General features: G+C 46.5%; 1 protein-coding gene across 4 annotated transcripts in view; it reads left to right on the top strand.

Moving 5' to 3' along the window:
* The window catches only part of LOC140197060 (arf-GAP with GTPase, ANK repeat and PH domain-containing protein 3-like), a 542,744-nt gene extending 520,270 nt beyond the window's left edge, over positions 1 to 22,474 (top strand). For all 4 annotated transcript variants that reach the window (XM_072256993.1, XM_072256987.1, XM_072256996.1 and 1 more), the window contains 2 exons: positions 18,697 to 18,952; positions 19,669 to 22,474. In XM_072256993.1, coding sequence (XP_072113094.1) covers positions 18,697 to 18,952; positions 19,669 to 19,884 — 472 coding nt within the window. In that variant the 3' untranslated portion in view covers positions 19,885 to 22,474. The remainder of the gene's footprint in view (positions 1 to 18,696; positions 18,953 to 19,668) is intronic.
* Positions 22,475 to 25,539: the final 3,065 nt, after the last annotated feature.

Genomic DNA, 25,539 nt, shown 5'->3' with positions numbered 1-25,539 from the left:
ATTGTAGAGAGACTGTCATTATCATGGATTGGGTTCCATGATCACTCTGGAGTGCTGAGAGATGAGACTGAAGTAGACATCCTGGAGTGGCTGGCAATGTGCCTTCCTATAACAAGACCAAACTTTGTGCAGATCACTTAAAGTCAAATTTAAAGTTATCATTGTGTTACAATTTACTACCGTGAGATTCATTTTCTTGCAGGCATTTCTAGGAAAAAATACAACAGAATTTATAAAAAAGCCATACATATGAAATCAGAAGAATAAGGGGGTGACCTAATTGAAATCGATCGAATGGTGAAAGGCCTTGATAGTGGATGTGGAGATAATATTTCCTATGGTATGAGTGTCGCTAAGACCAGAGGACACAGCTCAGTAAAAAGGGGTGTCATTTTAGAACGGAGATGAGGAGGAATTTCTTGAGCCAGAGTGGTATATTTGTGGAATTTGTTGCAACAGGCAGCTGTGGAGGCCAAGTCTTTACGTCTATTTAAGGCAGAGATTGATAAATTTTTGATTGGTCAGGGCACGGAGGGATACAGGGAGAAGGCAGGAGCTTAGGGCTGAGAGGGAAAATGGATCAGCCACAATGAAATGGTGGAGTAGACTCGTTGGGCCAAATGGCCTGATTCTGTTCCTGTATCTTATGGTCTTATAAAACAGTGAGTCCCAACCACTGGGCTGCAAAGCATGTGTTACCGGGCCGTGAGGAAACAATGTGAGTCAGCTGCACCTTTCCTCATTCCCTGTCATGTGAGGTCATCAGTTGGTCATCATCCTACAACTACTCGATGAGTGAAAAATAACCGTCGCTTGAGAGTTTCTTTGGAAGAGGTGGTAGGGGACATAAAAGGCCTAATGATGATAATGCAGAGACAGCTGAGGCCAAGACTGCAAAAAAAAAAAAAAGAAAGCTTCCTTCAACGGAAAATACGACGAGTCCTACATAAAATATGGCTTTATTGCAACTGGTGACTCGCACGCTCCAAGCCCCCTGTGTGTGTGATATGTGGAGACAAGCTGTCCAATGAGGCAATGAAGCCCTCAAAACTGCTTCGGCACCTTGAGACCAAACACCCTGCACTTAAAGACAAACCCGTGGAGTTTTTTGAGCAGAAAAAACGTGAGCAAGCGGGACAGAAGTAAGTGCTGAGAGCCACCACCTCCACAAATTCTACCGCTTGAGAGCGTCGTACTTAGTGGCTAGCGGTATTGCTAAGGCTAAGAAGCTTTTCACTGTTGGTGAAGAATTGATTCTGCCTGCTGCCAAGGACATGTGCTGTGAACTGTTGGGAGAAGCTGCAGCTAACAAGATGGCAGAGTTTCTCTTTCAGCTACCACAGTTTCAAGGAGAATCGATGACATAGCGGAGGACATCGAAGCACAGCTGTTGGAACGGCTTAACGAGTCACCATGGTACGCTATCCAGGTTGACGAGTCTACTGATGTCAACAATAAGGCAATACTACTGGTTTATGTGCGATATATATTGCAACGAAAACTAAATTGCGCAATAGACTCAAAGGGGGCATAAGGAACCCCCTTTGAGTATCGGACCATCTTGTTGCAGGAAAACAAGCCCGGGGCTCCCACTGATTCAGCGATATTGGTGTGTTGCAATGATTTTATATGTTCATACGAGGAAAATATGTGCTGTGTGTTTAATATCCAAACGTTACTTAGCATGTTATGATGCTATTGACTTATAAGTGACTTATAATTGACTTATCACTATATTCATGTGAGGAAAATATGTGCTGTGTGTTTAATATTAAATTCGTTAGATAAACCCTTTTAGAAACGAAATTGAGTGTATTAGCCACCTACCACCTATATTCCGGTCACGATTAACCCCCCCCCCCCCCACCAACCCCGTTGGCCAGCCCGCAAGAATATTGTCAATATTAAACCGGTCTGCGGTGCAAAAAAGGTTAGGGACCCTTGTTATAAACAAAGACTGACAAACATCCAATGTGCATAAAACAAATTGTGGAAATAAAGATATAATAGTTGAGTGCATGAGCTGGAAAGAGTCCTTGAAAATGAGTCTGTGGAATGGGTTCAGAGTTGTGGTGAGTGAAGTTTTCCAACCTGATTAAGGAGCCTGATGGTTATAGGGTAATAACCGATTCTAATCCTGGATGGTGAGGATGCTTGATTTGGCAGCACTCAATGTAAATGTGCTCAGTGATGGGGAGGGCTGTAACCACAACTTTCTGTAGACTTCCCCATTCATGGGCATTGGTGTTTCCATACCAAGCCATAATGCAACCAGTTAAGATACTCTCCACTGTGCATCTATAGAAGTGATTCAAAGTTTTGGTGACATGCCATATTCTGCTCCCATCCCTGTGTCTGCATGTGATCCAGAGGTGTTCATACATGTTTCTGCAGTGGCAGCACTAATGTCAGAGGGATGTGATGCTGAGATAATCTCTGCTGGCTGTAGATCGTAGTGGATTGGGTGGTGAAAATGGCATTTCCCATGCTTACCCACATAGGCTGAGGCACTGTTTAGATCTACAGCATAGAAACAGGCCCTTTGGCCCATCTAGGCTATGCCAAACTATCCTGCTAGTCCTGTTGACCAGCACCCGAATCATAGCCTTTCATACCCCTCCCATCCATGTCTTAAATGTTGAAATCAGCACAGACATGTGGGTAATATTTTCAGCAAGTGTCAAAATCTTTTCCCTGCATCTTGGCAAGGGTCTGAAAATTTTTAAGTCAAGGTAAAAAAAAAAATCAAAAATCACTGCTTTCTGAATTGTATTCTGTTGGCCCAAATGGATAACATAACAGAAGCACACGCAACTGATGCCTTAGAATACTTCCCAATAATTTACCAACCATTGATGTCAGGATCACTGGCTTATAATTTCCTGTATTATTCTTGGAGCCTTCCTTAAACAATGGAAAAACTTTGCCTATCCTCTAATCCTACGGCACCTCACTTGTGGCCAAGGAAGTTATAAATATCTCTGCTAGGGCCTGGCAATTTATGCCAGCTTCCCACAGGGTCTAAGGGGATTGTCAGGCCCTGGGGATTTGCCTACCCAGATTTACCTCAAGACAGCAAAGACGTACTCCTCTGAAATCTTTATACGGTCCATGACCTCACTGCTGCTTTGTCTTACTTCTATAAACTATGTCCATCTCCTGAGTAAATACAGATTAAAAATAATCCATTTAAGATCTTCCCCATCTCTTTGGCTCTATGCATAGATGGCTAATGTGATTTTCCAGAGGACCAATTTTATCGTTGCTATCCTTTTAATGTATTCATTAAAGCCTTTGGGATTCTTCTTCACGTTGTCTACTAGAGCAATCACATTCCTTCTTTAAGCCCTTCTGATTTTCATTTTACGTGTTCTCTTGCATTTCTTATACTCAAGTACCTCATTTACTCTTTCCTGCCTAAATCTGCAATGCATCTTTCTTTTTCTGAACCTGGGCCTCAATCTCTCTCAAAAACCAACATTCCCTAAACTTGTTATCCTTGTCTTTTATTCTGATAGGAACATACAAACTCTGTACTCTCAAAATGCCTATGTTGAAGGCCTCCCACTTACTCAGCACACCCTTGTCTGAAAACAACCTGTCCCAATCCACACTTGCCAGATCCACTCTGATAACATCAAAATTGGCCTTTCTCCAAATTAGAATCTCAGCTGGAGAATCAGGCCTATCCCTCTCCATAATTATATTGACACTAATTGTATTATCATCATCACTAGATGCAAAGTGTTCCCCTACACAAACTTCTGCCATCTTCCCTATCTCGTTCCCTAATAGGAGATTTACTTTTTTTCCTACAATATGGGAGACCCAGTCAATATGTGAAAAGTAAAAATCACCTACTGTCACAACCTTATGTTTCCTGCAACAGTCTGCGATCTCTCTACAAACTTGGTCCTCTAAATCCCTCGGTCTATAATATCTATAATATAATCCCATTGACGTGGTCATCCCTTTCTTATTCCTCAGTTCTACCCAAACAGCCTCAGTAGACAAGTTACACACATAAAAGTTGCTGGTGAACGCAGCAGGCCAGGCAGCATCCGTAGGAAGAGGTGCAGTCGACGTTTCAGGCCAAGACCCTTCATCAGGACTACATTTCCAGCATCTGCAGAATTCCTGTTGTTTCAGTAGACAAGTTGTTCAGTTTGTTCTGTCTGAGCATCACCAAGATATTTTCCCCAACTAGTAATGCCACCCCTCTCCCTTTAATCCCTCCCATTCTATCACGTCCTAAACAACAGAACGCAGGAACATTGCCAGTACTGTCTATCCTGCAACAAAGTCTCAGCAATGGCTACAATGTCATAATTCCACGTGCTGATCCATGGTAAGCTCATCCACCTGCATCCCTTACATTGAAATAGACACAGCTCAGAACATTGGTCCTGCCATGCTCAATCTTTTGATCCCCGAGTTTGTATGTAGGCTTAACGTCTTTCCCCACAACCACCCCACTATTTGTTCTGGTGCTCTTGTTCCCGTTTCCCTATGACTCCAACTTAAATCTCCCCCCCCATGCAACACTAGTACACCTTCCCACAGGATATCAGTTCCCCATTTCAGGTACAAACAGTCCTATCTGTACAGGCCCCACTTTCCCTGGAAGGGAGCCCAATAATCCAAAACTCTGAAGCCCTCCCTCCTGCACTTTCTCCTTGGCTACATTTTAAAATGTATGATCTTCCCACTTCTGGCCTCACTAGCATGAGATCCTGTCTTTTAACTTAGCACCTAACTCCCTGAGCTCAGTTTGCAGGACCTTGTCATTCTTCCTACCGATGTGGACCACAACTTCTGGCTGCTCTGGACTTGATCCAAGATGTTCCTGATGCTAGCTCCTGGGAGGCAAAATTCCATCGGAAATCTCATTCACAGAACCTCTTGTCCGTTCCTCTAACCAATGAATCCTCTATCCTTTGCCTATTCTCCCCCTTCCCTTCTGAGCCACAGAGCCAGACACCTGGCCCTGTGGCTTTCCTCTGCTTGGTCACCTACCACCCCCATCCCCCAAAACATACCCAAAATAATATACCTGTTTTTGAGGAGAATGTCCACAGGGATACTCCACACTGGTTGTCTCTACCCTCTTCCCCTCCTGACAGTCACCCTGTGTCCTGTACCTTGGATGTAACTACCCTCAGCCTCCCGAATGATCTGGAGTTCATCCAGATCCAGCTCCAGCTCCAACTCTAGTTCCTTAATTTGGTGTGAAAGAAGCTGTGGATGGACTTCTTGCATGTTTAGTCATCAGGGACTCTGGTGGTCTTCCTGTCTTCTCCCATCCCCTTAGAGCAGCATTCTGCTGTCCTGCCAGACATCATCATTGCTCTAAATGTGAAATAAGAAAGAAAGAAAGAAAAATAAAATGAGCTTCTGCCTCTTCTCACCGAAGTGAACAAGTATTGGATAGGAAAGTTGTAGGGATGTGTATTTATGGGATGAGTGCAGTTAGGTATCACCAGTGGCACAGACAAAGTGAGCAGAAGGGCCTCTTTCTCTGCTGAATGACTCTATATGTGAAAGAACCTTGCCACGAAACAGGGTGATGTATTAGAGGAATCATCAAATTTGGCTTCATAAATTGAACTAAAGAACGATGAGATGACCCATTTTTGAGAGTTTTCAACAGCTCAAGAGAGAAACTGAAAAGCCCATTTCCAATGTGCAAAAATACGAGTGCAGAAGGAGTGTATAATCAAGAGTAACTGAGATAGTTCATATAAAACATGCAGGCTATGTACAGGTGAACTCTTACACTAGGAAGATTAACAGGCAGCAATTCTGGATTTATTGTAGGGAATGAAACTTGACTGGTGGAGGAAGTGGTTTTGTGGGGGTGATTATTGTTCAGTTTGATTTGGCTCAGTTAAGAAAAAGGCAAAGCAGGAGCTAGGTGTGTAAATTAGGACAGGGCAGGCAGTAAATTGGATCCACTATGCAACAATAAATCAATCTCAGAGAATTAGGCATTCAAAAGGGATAAGGGTAAGCATGTTCCCTCAGAGGTTTCAAAACCTTCTATAACAACAGGGAGATCAATGTTTTATTTTGGGGGAGGTATTAATGAATGGGATGTATATAGTAAAAGAGAATATTTGAAGGGTCTCAGCACCTTGGGAAAAGACCAGTCCCAGATGAAATAGATGCCAGGATATTGCAGAGGGTCTGACCATCAGGAACAGTGCCAGAGGACTGGAAAAATGCCGTTCTTGGACAAAAGGATAATAGGATAAGGGAATGGGTCCTTTCAGGCCAGTAAGGTTGACCTGAGTGGTAACATCCATCCTGAGGGAGAGTGTAAACCCTTACTGAAGGTGGTACAGATGCATCGGAGTAACTCAGTATGGATTTGTTAAGGGAAGTTCATATCTGACATACAATTCATCTTTTAAAGGGGATAACAAGGAGGGCAGGGTGTCTGATGTTGTCTCCATGGACTTTAGCAAAGCTCCTGATAAGATTCCATGTGGCAGGCTGGTCAATAAAGTAGTTATTGTCATTGTGCCGAGTACAGGTACATTGGCTATGTATCTGTACTCAGCACAATGAGAATAAAGTTGAACCTAATCTAATCTAAAACTCACAGGCCCCAAGAATCCAAACCTGGCTAAGTGGCAGGAAGTGGAGGGTGGGCTCCTCATCTAAGAAAAGATGCGCTGGCATTGGAGGGAGTTCAGAGGAGGTTCAGAAGGATGATTCCGAGAATGGTTTATCATATGAGGAATGTTTGATGGCTCTGGGTTTGTACTCACTGGAATTAGAAGGAATGGGGGGGGTGATGGTGGAGGAATCTCATTGAAAGAGTGGTTGTAGATAGGTCATATTCCGCATGGAGGCCGATGACCAGTGGTGTGCCTCAGGGATCTGTTCTGGGGCCCTTCCTCTTCGTGATTTTTATAAATGACCTGGATGAGGAAGTGGAGGGATGGGTTAGTAAGTTTGCTGATGACACAAAGGTTGGAGGTGTTGTGGATAGTGTGGAGGGCTGTCAGAGGTTACAGTGGTACATTGATAGGATGCAAAACTGGGCTGAGAAGTGGCAGATGGAGTTCAACCCAGAAAAGTGTGAGGTGGTTCATTTTGGTCGATCGAATATGATGGCAGAATATAGTATTAATGGTAGGACTCTTGGCAATGTGGAGGATCAGAGGGATCTTGGGGTCCAAGTCCATAGGATGCTCAGGTTGACACTGTGGTTAGGAAGGCATACGGTGCATTGGCCTTCATCAACCGTGGGACTGAGTTTAGGAGCCAAGAGGTAATGTTGCAGCTATATAGGACCCTGGTCAGACCCCACTTGGGAGTGCTGTGCTCAGTTCTGGTCGCCTCACTACAGGAAGGACGTGGAAACCATAGAAAGGGTGCAGAAGAGATTTACAAGGATGTTGCCTGGATTGAGGAGCATTCCTTATGAGAATAGGTTGAGTGAACTTGGTCTTTTCTCCTTGTAGCGACGGAGGATGATAGGTGACCTGATAGAGGTGTACAAGATAATGAAAGGCATTGATCGTGTGGATAGTCAGAGGCTTTTCCCCAGGGTTGAAATGGCTAGCATGAGAGGACATAGTTTTAAGGTACTTGGAAGTAGGTACAGAGGAGATGTCAGGGGTAAGTTTGTTTTTTTTTAAAATGCAGAGTGGTGAGTGCGTGGAATGGGCTGCCGGTGGCAGTGGTGGTGGCAGAAACGATAGGGTCTTTTAAGAGACTCCTGGATGGCTACATGGAACTTAGAAAAATTCTAAGGTAGAAGGGCTAAAGTGCATGTACTTCAATGCAAAAAGCATCAGGAACAAAGGTGATGAACTGAGAGCTTGGATACATAAATGGAATTATGATGCAGTGGCCATTACAGAGACTGCTGGCACCAGGGCAGGAATGGATTCTCAATATTCCTGGATTTCAGTGCTTTAAAAGGGATAGAGAGGGCGGAAAAGGGGAGGAGGGGTGACATTACTGATCAGGGATACTATACACAGCTACAGAAAAGGTGGGTAATGTAGCAGGATCCTCTTTTGAGTCAGTATGGGTGGAAGTCAGGAACAGGAAGGGAGCAGTTACTCTATTGGGAGTATTCTATAGGCCCCCTGACAATAGCAGAGATACCGAGGAGCAGATTGGAGGCAGATTTTGAAAAGGTGCAAAAATAACAGGGCTGTTATCATGGGTGACTAACTTCCCTAATATTGATTGGTACCTGATTAGTTCCAATGGTTTAGACGGGGCAGAGTTTGTTAAGTGTGTCCAGGATGGATTCCTGTCACAGTATATTGACAGGCCGACTAGGGGGAATGCCATACTAAATCTAGTACTAGGTAATGAACCGGGTCAGGTCACAGATCTCTAAGTGGGTGAGCATCTGGGGGACAGTGACCACCGCTCCCTGGCCTTTAGCACTATCATGGAAAAGGATAGAAACAGAGAGAACAGGAAAATTTTTAATTGGGGAAGGGCAAATTATGAGGCTATAAGGCTAGAACTTGTGGGTGTGAATTGGGATGATGTTTTTGCAGGGAAATGTACTATGGATATGTGGTTGATGTTTAGGGATCTCTTACAGGATGTAAGGGATAAATTTGTCCTGGTGAGGAAGATAAAGAATGGTAAGGTGAAGGAACCATGGGTGACAAGTGAGGTGGAGAATCTAGTCAGGTGGAAGAAGGCAGCATACATGAGGTTTAGGAAGCAAGGATCAGATGGGTCTATTGAGGAATATAGGGTAGCAAGAAAGGAGCTTAAGAAGGGGCTGAGGAGAGCAAGAAGGGGGCATGAGAAGGCCTTGGCGAATAGGGTAAAGGAAAACCCCAAGGCATTCTTCAATTATGTGAAGAACAAAAGGATGACAGGAGTGAAGGTAGGACTGATCAGAGATAAAGGTGGGAAGATGTGCCTGGAGGCTGTGGAAGTGAGCGAGGTCCTCAATGAATACTTCTCTTCGATATTCACCAATGAGAGGGAACTTGATGACGGTGAGGACAATATGAGTGAGGTTAATGTTCTGGAGCATGTTGATATTAAGGGAGAGGAGGTGTTGGAGTTGTTAAAATATATTAGGATGGACAAGTCCCCCGGGCCTGATGGAATATTCCCCAGGCTGCTCCACAAGGCGAGGGAAGAGATTGCTGAGCCTCTGGCTAGGATATTTATGTCCTCGTTGTCCACGGGAATGGTACCGGAGGATTGGAGGGAGGCGAATGTTGTCCCCCTGTTCAAAAAAGGTAGTAGGGATAGTCTGGGTAATTATAGACCAGTGAACTTGACGTCTGTGGTGGGAAAGCTGTTGGAAAAGGTTCTTAGAGATAGGATCTATGGGCATTTAGAGAAGAATGGACTGATCAGGGACAGTCAGCATGGCTTTGTGAAGGGCAGATCGTGTCTAACAAGCCTGATAGAGTTCTTTGAGGAGGTGACCAGGCATATAGATGAGGATAGTGCAGTGGATGTGATCTATATGGATTTTAGTAAGGCATTTGACAAGGTTCCACACGGTAGGCTTATTCAGAAAGTCAGAAGGCATGGGATCCAGGAAAGTTTGGCCAGGTGAATTCAGAATTGGCTTGCCTGCAGAAAGCAGAGGGTGGTGGTGGAGGGAGTACATTCAGATTGGAGGGTTGTGACTAGTGGTGTCCCACAAGGATCAGTTCTAGGACCTCTACTTTTCATGATTTTTATTAACGACCTGGATGTGGGGGTAGAAGGGTGGGGTGGGAAGTTTGCAGAAGACACAAAGGTTGGTGGTGTTGTGGATAGTGTAGAGGATTGTTGAAGATTGCAGAGAGACATTGACAGGATGCAGAAGTGGGCTGAGAAATGGCAGATGGAGTTCAACCTGGATAAGTGTGAGGTGGTACACTTTGGAAGGACAAACTCCAAGGCAGAGTACAAAGTAAATGGCAGGATACTTGGTAGTGTGAAGGAGCAGAGACATCTGGGGGTACATGTCCACAGATCCCCGAAAGTTGCCTCGCAGGTGGATAGGGTAGTTAAGAAAGCTTATGGGGTGTTAGCTTTCATAAGTTGAGGAAAAGAGTTTAAGAGTCGCAAGGTAATGATGCAGCTCTATAAAACTCTGGTTAGGCCACACTTGGAGTACTGTGTCCAGTTCTAGTCACCTCACTATCGGAAGGATGTGGAAGCATTGGAAAGGGTACAGAGGAGATTTACCAGGATGCTGCCTGGTTTAGAGAGTATGCGTTATGATCAGAGATTAAGGGAGCTAGGGCTTTACTCTTTGGAGAGGAGGATGAGGGGAGATATGATAGAGGTGTACAAGATAATAAGAGGAATAGATAGAGTGGATAGCCAGCGCCTCTTCCCCAGGGCACCACTGCTCAATACAAGAGGACATGGCTTTAAGGTAAGGGGTGGGAAGTTCAAGGGGGATATTAGAGGAAGGTTTTTTTTTACTCAGAGAGTGGTTGGTATGTGGAATTATTTAAGAAAGGATGTGCTGACGTTGGAGAGGGTACAGAGAAGATTCACTTGAATGATTCCGAGAATGGGAGGGTTACCATATGAGGAACGTTTGTCCGCTCTTGGACTGTATTCCTTGGAGTTTAGAAGAGTGAGGGGAGACCTCATAGAAACATTTCGAATGTTGAAAGGCATGGACAGAGTGGATGTGGCAAAGTTGTTTCCCATGATGGGGGAGTCTAGTATGAGAGGGCATGACTTAAGGATTGAAGGGCGCCCATTCAGAACAGAAATGCGAAGAAATCATTTTAGCCAGAGGGTGGTGAATCTATGGAATTTGTTGCCACGGGCAGTAGTGGAGGCCAAGTCATTGGGTGTATTTAAGGCAGAGATTGATAGGTATCTGAGTAGCCAGGGCATCAAAGATTATGGTGAGGAGGCGGGGGAGTGGGACTAAATGGGAGAATGGATCAGCTCATGATAAAATGGCGGAGCAGACTCGATGGGCCGAATGGCCGACTTCTGCTCCTTTGTCTTATGGTCTTATGGAATGCACTGCCTGAGTCAGTGGTGGAGGCAGATACACTAGTGAAATTTTAGAGACTACTGGACAGGTGTATGGAGGAATTTAAGGTAGGGGGTTATATGGGAGGCAGGGTTTAAGGATCGGCACAGCTTTGTGGGCTGAAGGGCCTGTATTGTGCTGTATGGTTTTCATGTTTTTATGTTTCTAAACCCTTCAAATGTTGAAAGGCATAGACAGAGTAGATGTGGAAAGGACGTTTCCCATGGTGTGTAAGTCTAGGACAAGAGGGTACGGCCTCAGGATAGAGCGGCGTCCATTTAAAACGGATGCGGAGAAATTTATTTAACCAGAGGGTGGTGAATTTGTGGAATTTATTACCACAGGCAGCTGCGGAGGCCAGGTCATTGGGTGCATTTAAGGCAGAGATTGATAGGTTCTTGATTGGACACGGCATCAAAGGTTACAGGGAGAGGGCCGGGGAATGGGGTTGAGGAGAGGAAAGAGGGATCAGCCATGATTGAACGGTGGAGCAGACTAGGTGAGCAGAATGGCCGAATACTGCTCCTCTGTCTTATGGTGGTGGTTGACGAGGGCTTTATAGCTCGAAGACAGTTGCCCAGTGGGGTTCCCAGGAGTCTGGACAACCATCCCTCTCTATGATGGGTAGACAGCATGGTAAAGAAACCCAGAAATAATATAGGAAGCCATGGTGGTAGCCAGTGAGGAGGGAGACAAACTGCACGAGAGTAGAGAGAGTGAGGAAGCTGGGCAGGACAATGGCAAATGGAGTTCAGTCAGGAGCAACGTGGGGTGAGGGAACAGACTGTTTATGGGCAGGTACCGAGTGGAGTGCACATCCACACATCCACCAAGGGAGCAGGACAGGTCAGTAAGGTGGTTACAAGGTCTGCTGGAGGCTTTCCTTCAGATCAAGTTGAGCTTATTGCCATATGTACAGTACAGTGAGGTACCAAAACAGTGAAAAAACTGGCTTGCAGCAGCATCACAGGCACATACTGCGCACAGAATATAAATTATACAAGACAGTGCTGAAGAAAAATAAATTGGCCTAGTCAGAGAGCAAGAAGGTTGTGCTAGAACAGTGTACAACAGTAGCTAGATCACAGCTGGAGCATTGTTAAAAGTTGTGCTTATCTCATGCTCTGTGACTGTCATGCTGCAAGCTTTTCCTTGCACCTGTGCACAGTATGCACGTGACAATAAACTTGACTTTGGTTGCCGTGTTACAGGAGAGACATGGTTGTATTGGAGTAGATAAAGAGATGTCGACGGAACTGGGGAACTGTAAATGAGGAAAGATTGGAGGGTTTGAGGGAGACAAGTGAGGTTTATGAGATGATGAGGGGCCATGACAGAGAGGACACAGGAGACCACAGCTGCCAGAATCTGGAGCAACAAATATCTGTTGGAGGAACTCAGGGTGCGGGGGGGGGGTGCCGGGGGGTTGGTCAGGCAGAATCTGAGGTTGTTGACATTTCAGGTCAAGACTGCATCAGAGAAGGTGGAAGGGACCTGTTCCCTTAGCAGAGGGATAGTAAACAAGGGGCAGAAGTCCAAACAGTAGGATTAGGAGGAAGGTGAGGGAAATATTTTCTCTCAGAGGATAGGGTAGTGGTAGTATTGATCTTGCTACTTGAAAGGGTAGGAGAGGCAGAGACCTCGACCTCTGTTGCAGTTTAACAGTATGGGTGGTCTGCAGAGCTGTGAACTGCTAGGATTGCCCTGCAAAACTCCTTCTGTTGGCACAGACACAATGGGCCAAGTTTGTGCCATAAATTCTCTATGATTCTTCAGTCCGTGACCACCCTACTTATCCTGACAAATCTCTCTCCCTCTCCAGTGGTACAGACTGCAAAACCTATTCAGATCTCAGCTCCTGGTTTCTCTACCACTAGAAACTACTTTTAATTCCAACCAGAGACTGGATTTCTTCCTGGTCCATTGGAGGACTCTCGTTACTGGCTCATGTGCCAGTCTCTGAGCAGTCACTCTGTGTCATTTCAGAGCCTGGCCCCCTGTCCAAAGGTGCGACTGTCACCCACGTTGCCCCCACACTGTCACTCCAGGAGGGCATCATGCTGGAACATTCTTGCACACCAGCTTCTCCCACATCCCTGCAGACCCGTAACGTGGAGAGCAGAACAAGGAAGATGGTCTCCGCAGACTCTCAGCTGGCAGTTAGCAGAGTCATTGAAGCAAGCCCTTTGCCCCACCATGTCCATATTGATCTTACTGCCCATTTGCACTGATCCCTTTTGCCCACATTAGGACTGTACCCTTTTATATCTTGTCTATTGGCATGTCTCTCTAAATGTCTCTAAAACACAGTGACATATCTGCCTCCATCACTAACTCTAGCAGCAAGATCCAGACATCAACCACTCTGTGTAAAGAAAATAAATCTCAGATCCTCTTTAAAACTTCCTCTCAATTTAAGCCTGTACCCTCTTGTATAGGGCTTCCCTGCCATGTGTGAACCTGGGCAGAGGGCAGACCTGTGACAGTGCAGGGATTGTCTGAGCACTGAGACAGGTGTGATGAACTCACTGTAGGTGGGCGAGACTGAACTGGCCAGCTGACCTGAGAGGCAAGGATGGACTGCTTTGCCTCGTGTCTGCTGGAGTTTGGGAAGTGGGGTGATAGAAGTTGAGGGGTGTTGGCAGGAAGGCTGTGTAGAGGGAGAATTCCTCCTGTGGGAGAGTCTGGAACAAGAGATCACTGTTTAAAGCGGCTACATATTTATTACAGGCAAGAGTTTTCTCTATGGGGTGATTTTAACTTTGGGATTCATGTCCTCAAAGGTTGATGGAAGCTGAACTTTAAGGCCAAGGTAGGTTGTTTCTTGATAAGCAGATGCTGAATGGTTACAGGAGTGCCAAGGGGCCAGCAGAGTGACCAACCCCTGGTCTAATTCCATTCCAAGCCTCTCAGTGATATGAAGCACACTGGGAATGGGAACAGACTCCAATCCCTGAAGCCCATTGGTGAGGATAGTGAGACAACGCAATGGCCACTCCTGGTGCTAAAGCACAGGCATCCTGTTTGCCCTGGTGGAGTCTGCTCTCCCCTTCTCTGGGACTCTGCCTGGCACTAGCATGGCAAAGCTGCTGCTGTTCCTTCCTATCTGCCCCTTCATCGGCCAGGCATGGCAATGGAGCCTCGAAAGTCTGGTGTGTGGCGTACTGAAAGGGTTAATTATGCACTGACATTGATAAGTGGAGGGGTGATCTCAGAGGGGCTGTGTGTTGGTCGTCAGTATCAGGCCGAGCCTCTGTCAGTCACTCACTCAGACAACAGGACAAGCAGCCTGGCGACTGTAAACCTTATCAGTGAATGCAGAGGGTCAGAGGGTGACCACGCACTGAGCATGCTCCTGCATGCCCGTCATTCAGGGTATTGATTCCGTTTCTGCGACAGATCCTGACGGATAAGCCGTATGAAGCGAGATGGATTTCTTTTTGTCAACAGTGACTTGGACAGTGTGGGTGTATTATTCTGTCCAATCGATTCTGTGCTCCCTTGGGCAGTTAAATTGTGGCTGAACAGTGGGAGCCTTTGTGAATGGCAGCGAAGGCGCGAGACAAGTGCAGTATGGACTGAGAAGCTGCTGATAAAGTGCGGAGCGCTGCTTTGTCACAGTGATCACTGAGATCATACCGGCACATTCCTTGCAATCACTGACCTTTACAGCCCTTCCCAGCTTTAACCCCTCTCTGTCATCCCATCCTGAGGATCTGGGCCACTGGAGGTGTTAGTTCTACCTACAGCCTGGGTGAGGGATCCACCGTCCCTGTCCTCCATGTTTCAGTGAGGGGTGTGGAAGTGGGTGCTGGACAAGTGGTGCTGCCCTGGTGAAGCTGCCCCACAGGAAAATATCAACTTCCGCCTTATATACACACACAGACTTGGCCTCCACCACAGTCTGTGGCAGAGCATTCCATAGATTCACCACCCTCTGGCTAAAAAAAAATTCTCCTTTCCTCTGTTCTAAAAGGTTGCCCCTCATTTTTGAGGCTGTGCCCTCTAGTTCTGGATACCCCACCATAGGAAACATCTTCTCCACATCCACCCTATCTAGTCCTTTCAACATTTGGTAGGTTTCAATGAGATCCCCCCCCACCCCCAGCATTCTTCTAAATTCCCATGTGTATAGGCCCAAAGCTGCCAAATGCTCCTCATTTGTTAACCCCTTCATTCCCAGAACCATCCTTGTGAATCTCCTCTGGACTCTCTTCAACGACAACACATCCTTTCCGAGATTATGGGGCCCAAAACTGTTGACAATACTCCAAGTACAGCCTGACTAGTGTCTTATAAGGCCTCAGCATTATCTCCTTGTTTTTATATTTCTGTTCCCCTTGAAATACATCAAATCATCAAAACATACAGTGAAATTCGTTGTTTGCATCAACGACTTACACATTCGGAGGATGTGCTGGAGACAGTCCACAAGTGACACTGTGCTTCTAGTGCCAGCATAACATGTCCACCACTTACTTACCCTAACCTGTATGTCTTTGGAACGTGGGAGGAAATTGGAGCACCCAGAGGAAACCCACGCAATTGCTGGAAGAACGTACAAGCTCCTTACAGGTAGCTGTGTGAATTGAACCTCAATAGCTGATTGCTGGTGCTTTAAAGCATTGTACTACCTCTACACTACCATGCCATACCATACCGTGAATGGTGAGGCAATGACACATCCAATAGGGGAAGGTGACCAGGAACGTCCCCAGTCCCAGCAGTGTTCATGCCCAGCACGTGAATACTGGGGACATGATGGGCAAAAGGCCTCATCTTTGCTACACTGATCTGTGTCCTGTGAAAGGCTGAAACGTTCACAACTACCTCCAGTCAGAGATACAGAATGAATCCACCTCGCCTTCCTCCTGAGAGTCCCACCGTCACAGGAGAGGTTTCAGCCACCCACTGACCCTGAGTTACTCTCATAGTCTATATGAGAACAGTGGGCACCCCAATTACAGTGAGACCAGGCAACTTCCAAGCTGTGGTACTGAAGACCCGTGTTCCAGGAGTAGCTGTGTCTTGAACCACGCAGTTGCAGTACAGGTACAACACTGGTGGGTAGGGCTGCCCAGGTAGATCCTGTTAACGGAGACCAATCTGGCTCATTCTGCTCTCAGCCATCAGCCACGTGCTGTAGGCTGTGCTGCCAAGCAGTTGTGATGCATCAGCGACAGGCCTGGGTTTTACCAGGGTCAGTTGGCTCCAGACTTCAGCACAGACTCTGTCCAAACACAGGCCGAATGGGAGGGGAGTGAGAGCAAGTACGCTCTACATAGGAGAATGTGTGGATCAGGGAACCCTGGTCTACCTGAAAGCAGTCCATACTATCAATACCTTGTGGTTGGAGGTCAATCACATCAGCTCCAGAACATGACTGCAGGAACTTCTGCCAGCGTTCAAAGCCTGACCATCTTCAGCGGCTTCACCAGTGACCTTTCCTCCACTGTAAGGAATGTTTGCTGATGATTACCCAGTTCCTCTCACTCCACAGACTGTGAGCAGATGTATCAAAGGCTGGTGAATGTTCATGCCACTGAAATACTAGGCAACAAAACATCTCCAGATGAACACAGCTTGGTACAGCAACCGCTCTGCTCAAGACTGCAAGAAATTGATGAATTGTTGACACAGCCCAATCCATAACACAAATCAAAGATTCCTTCATTTCCAGCTGTCTTGGGAAAGCAACCAACATAATCAAGGAGTCCTCCCATCCTAGTCACTCTGTCATCTCTCCCCCACTCCCATTGGTCAGGAGATCAAAAAAAAACACTTGAAAAGATGTACCACCAAGCTCAAAGGCAGCATCTATCATGCTTCTATATTCAGAGTCTTGAACAGACCTCTCATATGCGAAAATAACTGAATTATTACCTCATTGTGGCCCTGACACTTTGCCTGCCTGCAGCTGTAGTACAATATTAGAGTTAGATAGATAGAACACTACAGCACAGAAACAGGTCATTCGGCAATCTACTCCATGCTAGAACTATTAATCTGACCAGACCTACCAACCTGAACCTGGACCACAACCCTCCATTCCCCTCTCATCTATGGACCTATCCCAATTTCTTTTAAATGTTGAAATCAAACCCGCATTCATCACTCACATCGGCAGTTCATTCCACTCTTTCCTCTGCTTGTACTTACCCTGTCTATACCCTTCATAATTTTGCGTACCTCTAGCAAATTTCCCCTCCTTCTCCTGCGCTGTAGGGTACAAAGTCCTAATCTATTCAACCTTCCCCTTTCATTCAGGTCCTCAAGTACTGGCAACATCCTTGTAAATTTTCTCTGCAGTTTGTAATCTTTCCCATAGTCAAGTGACCAGAACTGCACACAGTACTACAAATTAGGCCTCACCAACATCTTATTCAACTTCGACATGACATCTCAACTCGTGTTCTCGGTACTTTGATTTATGTAGGCCAATGTGCCAAAAGTTCTCTTTATGACCCCATCTACCTGTAACTCCTCTTTCAAGCAATTATGGATCTGCATTCTCAGATACCTCTGTTCTACCACACTCCTCAGTGCCCTACTGCTCACCTGCAAGTCCTACACTGGTTTGTCCTCCCAGAGTGCGACACTTCACACTTATCTGCAGTAAGTTTCATCTGCCATTTTTCAGCCCATTTTTCCAGCTAGTCCAGATCCTGCTGCAAGATTTGATAGCCTTCCTCACTCTCCACTATGCCCCCAGTATTGGTTTCATCCTCAAATTTGCCAATCCGGTTAACCATATTATCATCCAGATCGTTGATATAAGCAACACTGGACCCAACACTAGACCCAGACCCACTAGTCACAGGCCTCCAGTCAGAGAGGCAACCATCTACTACCACTCTCTAGCTTCTCTCGTGAAGCAAATTCATTACCTCATCCTGAATGCCAAGTGAGAGAACTTTCTTGACCGATCTCCCATGCAGGTCTTTAGAGGCCTTGCTAAAGTCCATGTAGACCATATCCACTACCTTGCCTTCAAATGACCTGCTAATTTCCTTGAAAAACTCTCAAGGTTGGTTAGACATGACCTACATTGCAAACAGCTATACTGACCATCCCAAATCAGTCCATGTCTATCCAAATACTCTGGTCTTTTAGAGTATCTTCCAGTATTTTACTCACTACTGATGCCAGTTTCACCGGTGTACAATTTCCCAGCTTATTTTTAGGGTATTTCTTAAACAATGGACCATTAACTATCCTCTAGCCCCTCACCCATTGCTAAGGACATTTTCACTGTATCTTGGTACATATGACAAGAATAAACCAGTTCTAATAATCACCTCCCATTGAATCACCCAAAGCTGGGAATCCCATAGCTAGTGGCTCACTTGGTGAATTATCAGAGCTTTCCCCAGTCGAGATAGAACACTTTCCACTCACCTGGATGAGTCTAGATCCAACAACGATTGGAGTTCTGACAGAAATGTCATTGGTTATTAAGACAGCTCAGCACCACTTTCTGAGCGGGATTGGGATGGGCAAGAAATACCATTCTGGTTTGCAGATGCATCCAGTTATTTAACCACGGGCCACAGTCCAGGACAGCCGCAGCCCACGTTCCTGGTACAGAACAAGATAGGAACTGGGTAGGTGTGTAGTGGAGATTGGGATTAGTTGGTGTGCACCATATCTCTCGTTAATCTCAGAGCTGCCTTGTGTCACATCTGAACCATGTGTTGCAGAGAGGAAAAGGAGCGCTGGATCAGAGCAAAGTACGAGCAGAAGCTGTTACTGGCTCCGCTGCCGCAGTCTGACATTCCCCTGGGCCAGCAGCTGCTCCGAGCTGTGGTGGAAGATGATCTACGTCTAGTCGTCCTGCTCCTGGCTCATGGTACAAAGGAAGAGGTGAATGAAACGTACGGGGATGGCGATGGGCGGACAGCACTGCACCTCTCCTCCGCCATGGCCAATGTTGTCATCACCCAGCTCCTGATTTGGGTAAGAGCACAGTCTGATCTCCTTTCAGCCCATCTCCTGGACTGCCTGGTTTGCTTCAGTTCCAATATCGGTCCGGTTCGCAGTATTCACAGTCCTACCTTTACAATTAGTTGCCTCACCCTAGTTCTCCTCACATTCCAACCCCTCACTATCCATCTTGCTACTCTGCAGTTTATACAGTCACAGACCAACTTCCTGAGCTAGTCCCACTTGCCTGCATTTCACCCTTATCCCTCTAAGTCTTCCCTATCCATGTACCTGTCCAAATGTCCTTTAAACTTTTGTAATTATACCCGTCTCTATCACTTCCTCCAGTAGCTCATTCTCTTTGGAAAATGTTGCCTCTCAGGTGTCTTTAAACCTTTCTCCTAACACCTTAAAACCTATGCTGTGACCATCTACCTTATCTATACTGCTTATGATTTTATAAAAACAGTCCTAGTCTGTCCAGCCTCTCCTTATAACTCAAACTCTCCAGCACCGGTAACATCCTTGTGATTTTTTTTCCGACACCCTTTACATTCTAATGTCATTCTTTCAATAGTTGGGCAACCAGAACTGTACACAGCACTCCAAGTGTGGTCTCACCTTGGAAAGTACATGCTTAGACCTGGACATGTACAATGTTCCAGTAACCTGCTTACACATTTCACATTCAACACACCCACCAGCTGTACACGTTGCAGTGAGTGACATTGCCTCCTTTGCCCCTACAGTACGGAGTGGATGTGAAGAGTCGAGACGCACGAGGACTGACACCGTTAGCCTATGCTCGTCGAGCAGGAAGCCCAGAGTGCATCGAGATTCTCACACAGCACGGCTGTCCCAGCGATAACTTTATCCCAATCCCGACTCCGAATCTGTCACGCAGGAACACCAACGTGAATAACAACTCACAGTCGGAGCTGTATCGAAGTGCCAGCATCATCTAATGTAGCAACACTGGTCCCAGCCCCGCTCTGTCGCAGCTGTCCCTCAGCCCCCCTCGTATCCCACCACCGACCGCTGGAGCCCCTTCTGCCCCCGGCTGATGCGGGCAGTGTCCTGTGCTCTCTGCTGGACTAGGGCTGCACCAACCTCTGAGTCAGCGCTGGACACGCACGAGCGGCTGAGAAGGCAACATGGATGTCTGGAGGGCTCGGTACTGTGGGCAGAGGGGTGGTTTTGGGGCAGTGGGGTGGCAATGTCCCACCCACAACCTCCCCCCTCCCCCAGTAAAGGGTGCAAGTCACTGAGGAGCGTCGGGGCTCACTCACCGACACTGTAACATGGGGGGTGTGGGGGAAGAGGCTGAGAGAGACGTGGGGGCAAGGCTGGGTGACATAGGGGAGAATGACTCAATCCAGAGAGATAGGACACAGCTGGGGTTACCCTGGGCGTGAAGGGGTGAGTTCTGTTAGACCCTGCTACCCTCCCACTTGCAAAGTCCAGGGTTCTCCGTGAACCCACCCCAGCCCCAGATGCCATGCTGGAGCCTCCCTGGTACACTCCATCCACTCAAAACGGGTCAGTATGGTGGAATCTATTACCGCTCACCCCACTCACCATCCTTCCCCCATCGATAGCCCCCACCCTGAACTCCTACTATCCTCTCCTTCCTGCTGCCTGCTGTGTGGGGTTGGGACTCCTCCATCAGTGACCTGATGACCACTCTGTGGTTGGTGAGAAGAACCACACCAAGCAGGTCAGTCTACCTTCTACCAGGGCAGGGTGATGTTAGAGACAGTGGCTCAGAGACACTCAGGACATCCTGCTCCTGTCCCTGTGAAAGAGCCTCTGGCACCAGTCTGCCCTGGGCTGTTTTTGTGCAGTTTGTCAGTGACACCGGCACTGTGTGCGAACAGTGACACTCACTCTGCACACTTGCTGTAGAATCTCAGTACTCGTCCTGCACGGGCTTGTGCCCAGTGCACACCTATGCCCATTCTCTTTGAACACCCATTCTACAGACATTACGCAGCCATTTTGAAAGCTTATTCCACACGCACGTTGCAAACTCGCCGTGTACGCTCAGTGACGTGGTGAAGCCAGTGGAGGACACAGACTTGTTTTCCTCAGCTATGGACTGCAGGATGAATCAGCTGGCTGCTGCCCCTTTCTCAGCCCAAGTTCTTCACCCACGCTGCACACCCCTTGATCAGCTTGTGTCCTCCAACTTTCTGCACCTGAGTGTGCTTAGGGGAGTGCAACTGAATCTGTGTGCAAAGGTTAATGAGGAGCGAGAGTGATTGCATGAACAAAGTTTGAAACATTAGAATGAAGAATAATTAGTCAAATGCTTCAATCAGGATCAAGATACTTTGAATTAATTTACAGCCCCAGAGTAATCCCCTCCCTCAATCTCTGGCTGTGCCTCAATCTTCCTTGGGGTGTGAAGGGATATTTCCTTGTGCCCGTGGGGTTATCTCTCCCAGGCTCAACCCTCTCACCTTGAGAGGCAGCACCTTGCCCTGTGGGCTGTACCCTGCTCTGCCCAAGGGTGTAAACTCCTGGCATAGACACTGCCAGTGGGACAGAGCTTGGACAGACTACCCAGATCCAAGCAGACACCCAGCAGCTAGATCGGGCATTTCTCTGGGGTCTGACATCACTGGGTACAAATACTGGCAGATGCAGAGGTGCCACACCCTGGAGTGAATGTCTGGCAGTCGGCTCTAGGTACAAATACAAATGAATTATTGGTGTGGGTACAGACACTGCCTGGCCTTGGAAAAGGCCACCCAGCCACGGGGTCAGTGTGGGTACGGACGCTGTCCAGCAATACGATGTGGTGGTGCCGTTACAGGGAAGGAGATCTCCTAGGTTGATTACCCCAGCCCTATAATCACACTGCTGTCCATTCACTGGCCCATGCGGGTCATTATGTAGCACCTCGTTACGTGTTCCACCTCACCCCCCCCCCCTCCACTCAGCCCACTACTTGTGCCCATCCTGCCACAGTGCTGGTTCAGTCGCTAAGTCCTTTGCCAATGCTGCCCTCTTCTAGTTATACCTCAGCTGCTGGATAGATTCTGGGTGTCAGGGCTCCCAGGGAAAGAGAGTCAATGCTGTTGAAGTCAACACAGTAACGTGGGGGTTGTCTTTCTCTACCCCCTCCCCCCTTCCCTTTCCCATCATTCCTGGACCATGGTTAAGGGTGGGCTAATCATAGTGAATTGTCTGTTAACTCTCTTCTGTCTGAATCAGTCGCTGTTAACAGTTGTGGATGAACTTGCACCCAAATACTGTGTGTGAGCTTCTGTTAACCCTTCAATCCTCTGGTTTTTATTCCAAGGCAGCGTGATATACTGGAATCATCGTACAAAACACTAAAATCTCTTACACTTTAGAAATTAGTTTGGTATTACCGTATTTAAACATCACTCACCATAACGGTACTTGTGTATAATATGTATATTCGAAATATTTATATTTCCGGCTGTAAATATTGTTTGGATGTGCTGTGTTCAGTTTTTGCTCTATGCTTGGACAGTTCTGACATATCCATACACAGCGTAATAAAACAGCAGCTGTGCTCAGTTCCCGGGGTGACCCCACAGCCTCTGTGTCCCTCTCTCACACACTCAAACACTTTTGTTTGGAGGTGGAAAGGGTTTCTGTCCCAGTGAGGGAGGGTTAGGCAGTGGAGCTGTTCACAGGAGGAGAGGTCAGCAGGGTGTGGAGCTTATAGACTGAGATCTGATGAAATTCCAGCCCATTGCAAATGAGTCGGTAAACTCTGGGGAGGAAGTGAGTGGGGCTGCCTCATGTGCAGCAGTGAGGACTGAGGTCTGATTAAGTGAGGCTGCCCTCGGAGGACAGTGTTGAACAAGCAATCCTAGTGGGCAGTGGCTGGTGCTCGGTGCATGGGAGGTTAAAGGCAGGGGTCCAGTCAACTGATACGATACCTATACTTTGTATACATCACTGCATTTCCCATGCATTCAAGTGGTGGAACTCAGTCACACGGGTTCTCAATGGGGGAATGAAGAGCTAAACAGGAGCCTGGATTGTGAAGGGTTGTTTGTCAGTGTCTGGCATTACTTAGTAAATGTTTCCATTGATTTTATGTCAACTCCCAACTCATTCTCTCAGGAAGATGTTATGTTGAGTAATCATGATCCCTATCCACTACCCTTAACATTCTCTTCCTCCATCATTGGGGCACCATTGCTGCAGTGTGCTCTGCTCCAAGAGAAGGGCAGCTTCCACTCCAACTCACACAGCATCCTGATGGGATAACATGTCATGAGTGCAGTTCTGGTTGCTCAGCTGTAGGAGAGATGTCATTCAGCTGGAGAGAGTGCAGAGATGATTCTAAAAAGCTTGAGTTATCAGAAGAGACTAGACAGGCTGGGACCATTTTCCATGGAGTGAAGGAGGGTGAAACATGACCTTGGATGCTTATAAAATCATGAGGGACATAGATAAGGTGAATGGTTACAGTCTTTTCCCAAGTGTAGGGGAGTCAAAAATTACAGAGCATAGGATTAAACTGAAAGGGGAAAGATTTAAAGGGGAACTTTTTCCAGAGAGCATATATGGAATGAGTTCCTCATAAACACAAGAGATTCTGCAGATGCTGAAAATCCAGAGTAATATACAAAATGCTGGAGGAACTAACAAGTCAAGCAGTATCTATGAAAAGGAATAAATATGGACGTTTCAGGCCAAGACCCTTCAGTAGGACAAAATATCATATGGAATAAGCTGCCAGAAGAAGTGGCAGAGGTGAGTAAATTGCAGCATTTAAAAGACATTTGGACAGTTGCTTGGATAGAAAAGTTTAGAGGAATATGGGTAAATGGAACTGGCTGAGGAAGGCACCCTGGTCAGCATAGACACATTTAGCAAGAAGCTTCTTCATTTAGAATACAGAATGAGCTGCCCTGGAAGTGGTAGATGAGAGGTCAATTGTAAAGTTTAAAGAAGTTTGTATAGTTACATGGATGAGAGTGATTTGGAGAGAGATGGTCTGCATTCAGGACTAGGTAAGATGATCAGGTCAGCATAGACTAGATGGTTGAAAGGCCTGTTTCTATGCTGTACAACACAATGCCTATTTTCACTCACACTACTCTTCAACAGTCTGGCTTAAGGAGCACCCTCATCACTGGCACTGTGTCAAGGCAAGGACGAGATGCATTACCAGTTCCTGTGGGCATGTGGAGAAGGTGAGAATGTTCTGGGATTTGTGAGAAGATGGCAGAGTGACCCAGGAGTTGGACATGCATGACCAGGTCTGGGTGATTCTGGCTTGGAACCAGACTGTTCATTGTTATTCTGTCACCTGCACTGGTAACACAGACATTTTCAGTGATTACAGATGCTCAAATTTGCTTCTTATAAATGGAATTTTACAGTCTTTGCACCCATGTTAGCTACAGACTCAAGTGGTCAAATTGCCAAAACTTATCATCTTCAACCACATATCTCATGTTATTCAGTCTTAGAGCAGTGCAGCCCTGATTAAGGCCCTTTGGCCCAAGTAGTCCATGCTGACCACGGTGCCTCCCCAACTTTCCTCAATTAGCCCATATCCCTCTAAATCCCACCCCTCCACTACCTATCCTAGTGCCTCTTAGATGATATCCTTGTTCCTGCCTTAACCACTTTGTCTGGCAGCTCCTTCCATATACTCTCCACCCTGTGTATGTAAAAGGTTGCCACTCAACTCTCACCCTGAATCTATGCCACCTAATCTTGGACTCCCCTACTCTAAGGACTTACCGTCCACTTTATCTATGCCTCTCACATTTCTAAACATAGGGCCACCCCTCATTCTCCTGAATAAAGATCTAGCCTGGCCAACCTTCTTAAAACTCAGACCCTCCAGTTCTGGCAACATCAATTCTTTTCTGCACTCTTACAAGTTTAACCATATCTTTCTATAACAGGGTGGCCAACACTGTACACAGAATTCCAAGTGTAGCTTCACCAATGACTGATGAGTGCCAGTGTGCTTAAAGCCCTTTTCACTGCCCTGTACATATGACATCACTTTCAACAAACTATGTACTTGCACACCATGTTACTTTTTCATTACATAGCCTACTACCTTACCATTCATATTACAAGTTCTGAGGAAGGTTCTTGGCCTGAAACATCAACTGTACTCCTTTCATAGATGCTGTCTGGTGTGCTGAGTTCCTCCAGCATTTTGTTTGTGTTGCTTGTAAGTCTCCCACTGGTTTGACTTTCCAAAATGCATCACCTCACATTTACCTGTATTGAAATCCATTTGCTACTCACAGCCAACTTCCCAAACTGATCAAGATCCCCCTGTAATCCACAATCTTCACAATCAACACCACCTAATTTTGAGTTAACTGCCGATTTACTGATCAGCATTGTGTATTTGCATCCAATTTATATAAATAATGAATAACGGGTCCCAACATTAACCCCTGTGACACAACACTGGTCGTCAGCTTCCATTCTGTGAAACAACTTTCAACTACCACCCTCTGCTTCCTGCATCTGGGCCAATTTTGAATCCAAGCTAGCACTCTGTGGATTCCATGGGACCTAATCTTCTAGACCAGCCTACCATGCAAGACCTTGCTAAATTCCAAATAGACAACGTCCACTGCTTTACCCTCATCTGC

This window comes from Mobula birostris, chromosome 1, assembly GCF_030028105.1.
Source record: "Mobula birostris isolate sMobBir1 chromosome 1, sMobBir1.hap1, whole genome shotgun sequence".
NCBI classification, from domain to species: Eukaryota; Metazoa; Chordata; class Chondrichthyes; order Myliobatiformes; family Myliobatidae; genus Mobula; species Mobula birostris.
The sequence above is the reverse complement of the archived record's forward strand: the minus strand, read 5'-3'. Positions and strand labels throughout refer to the sequence as shown.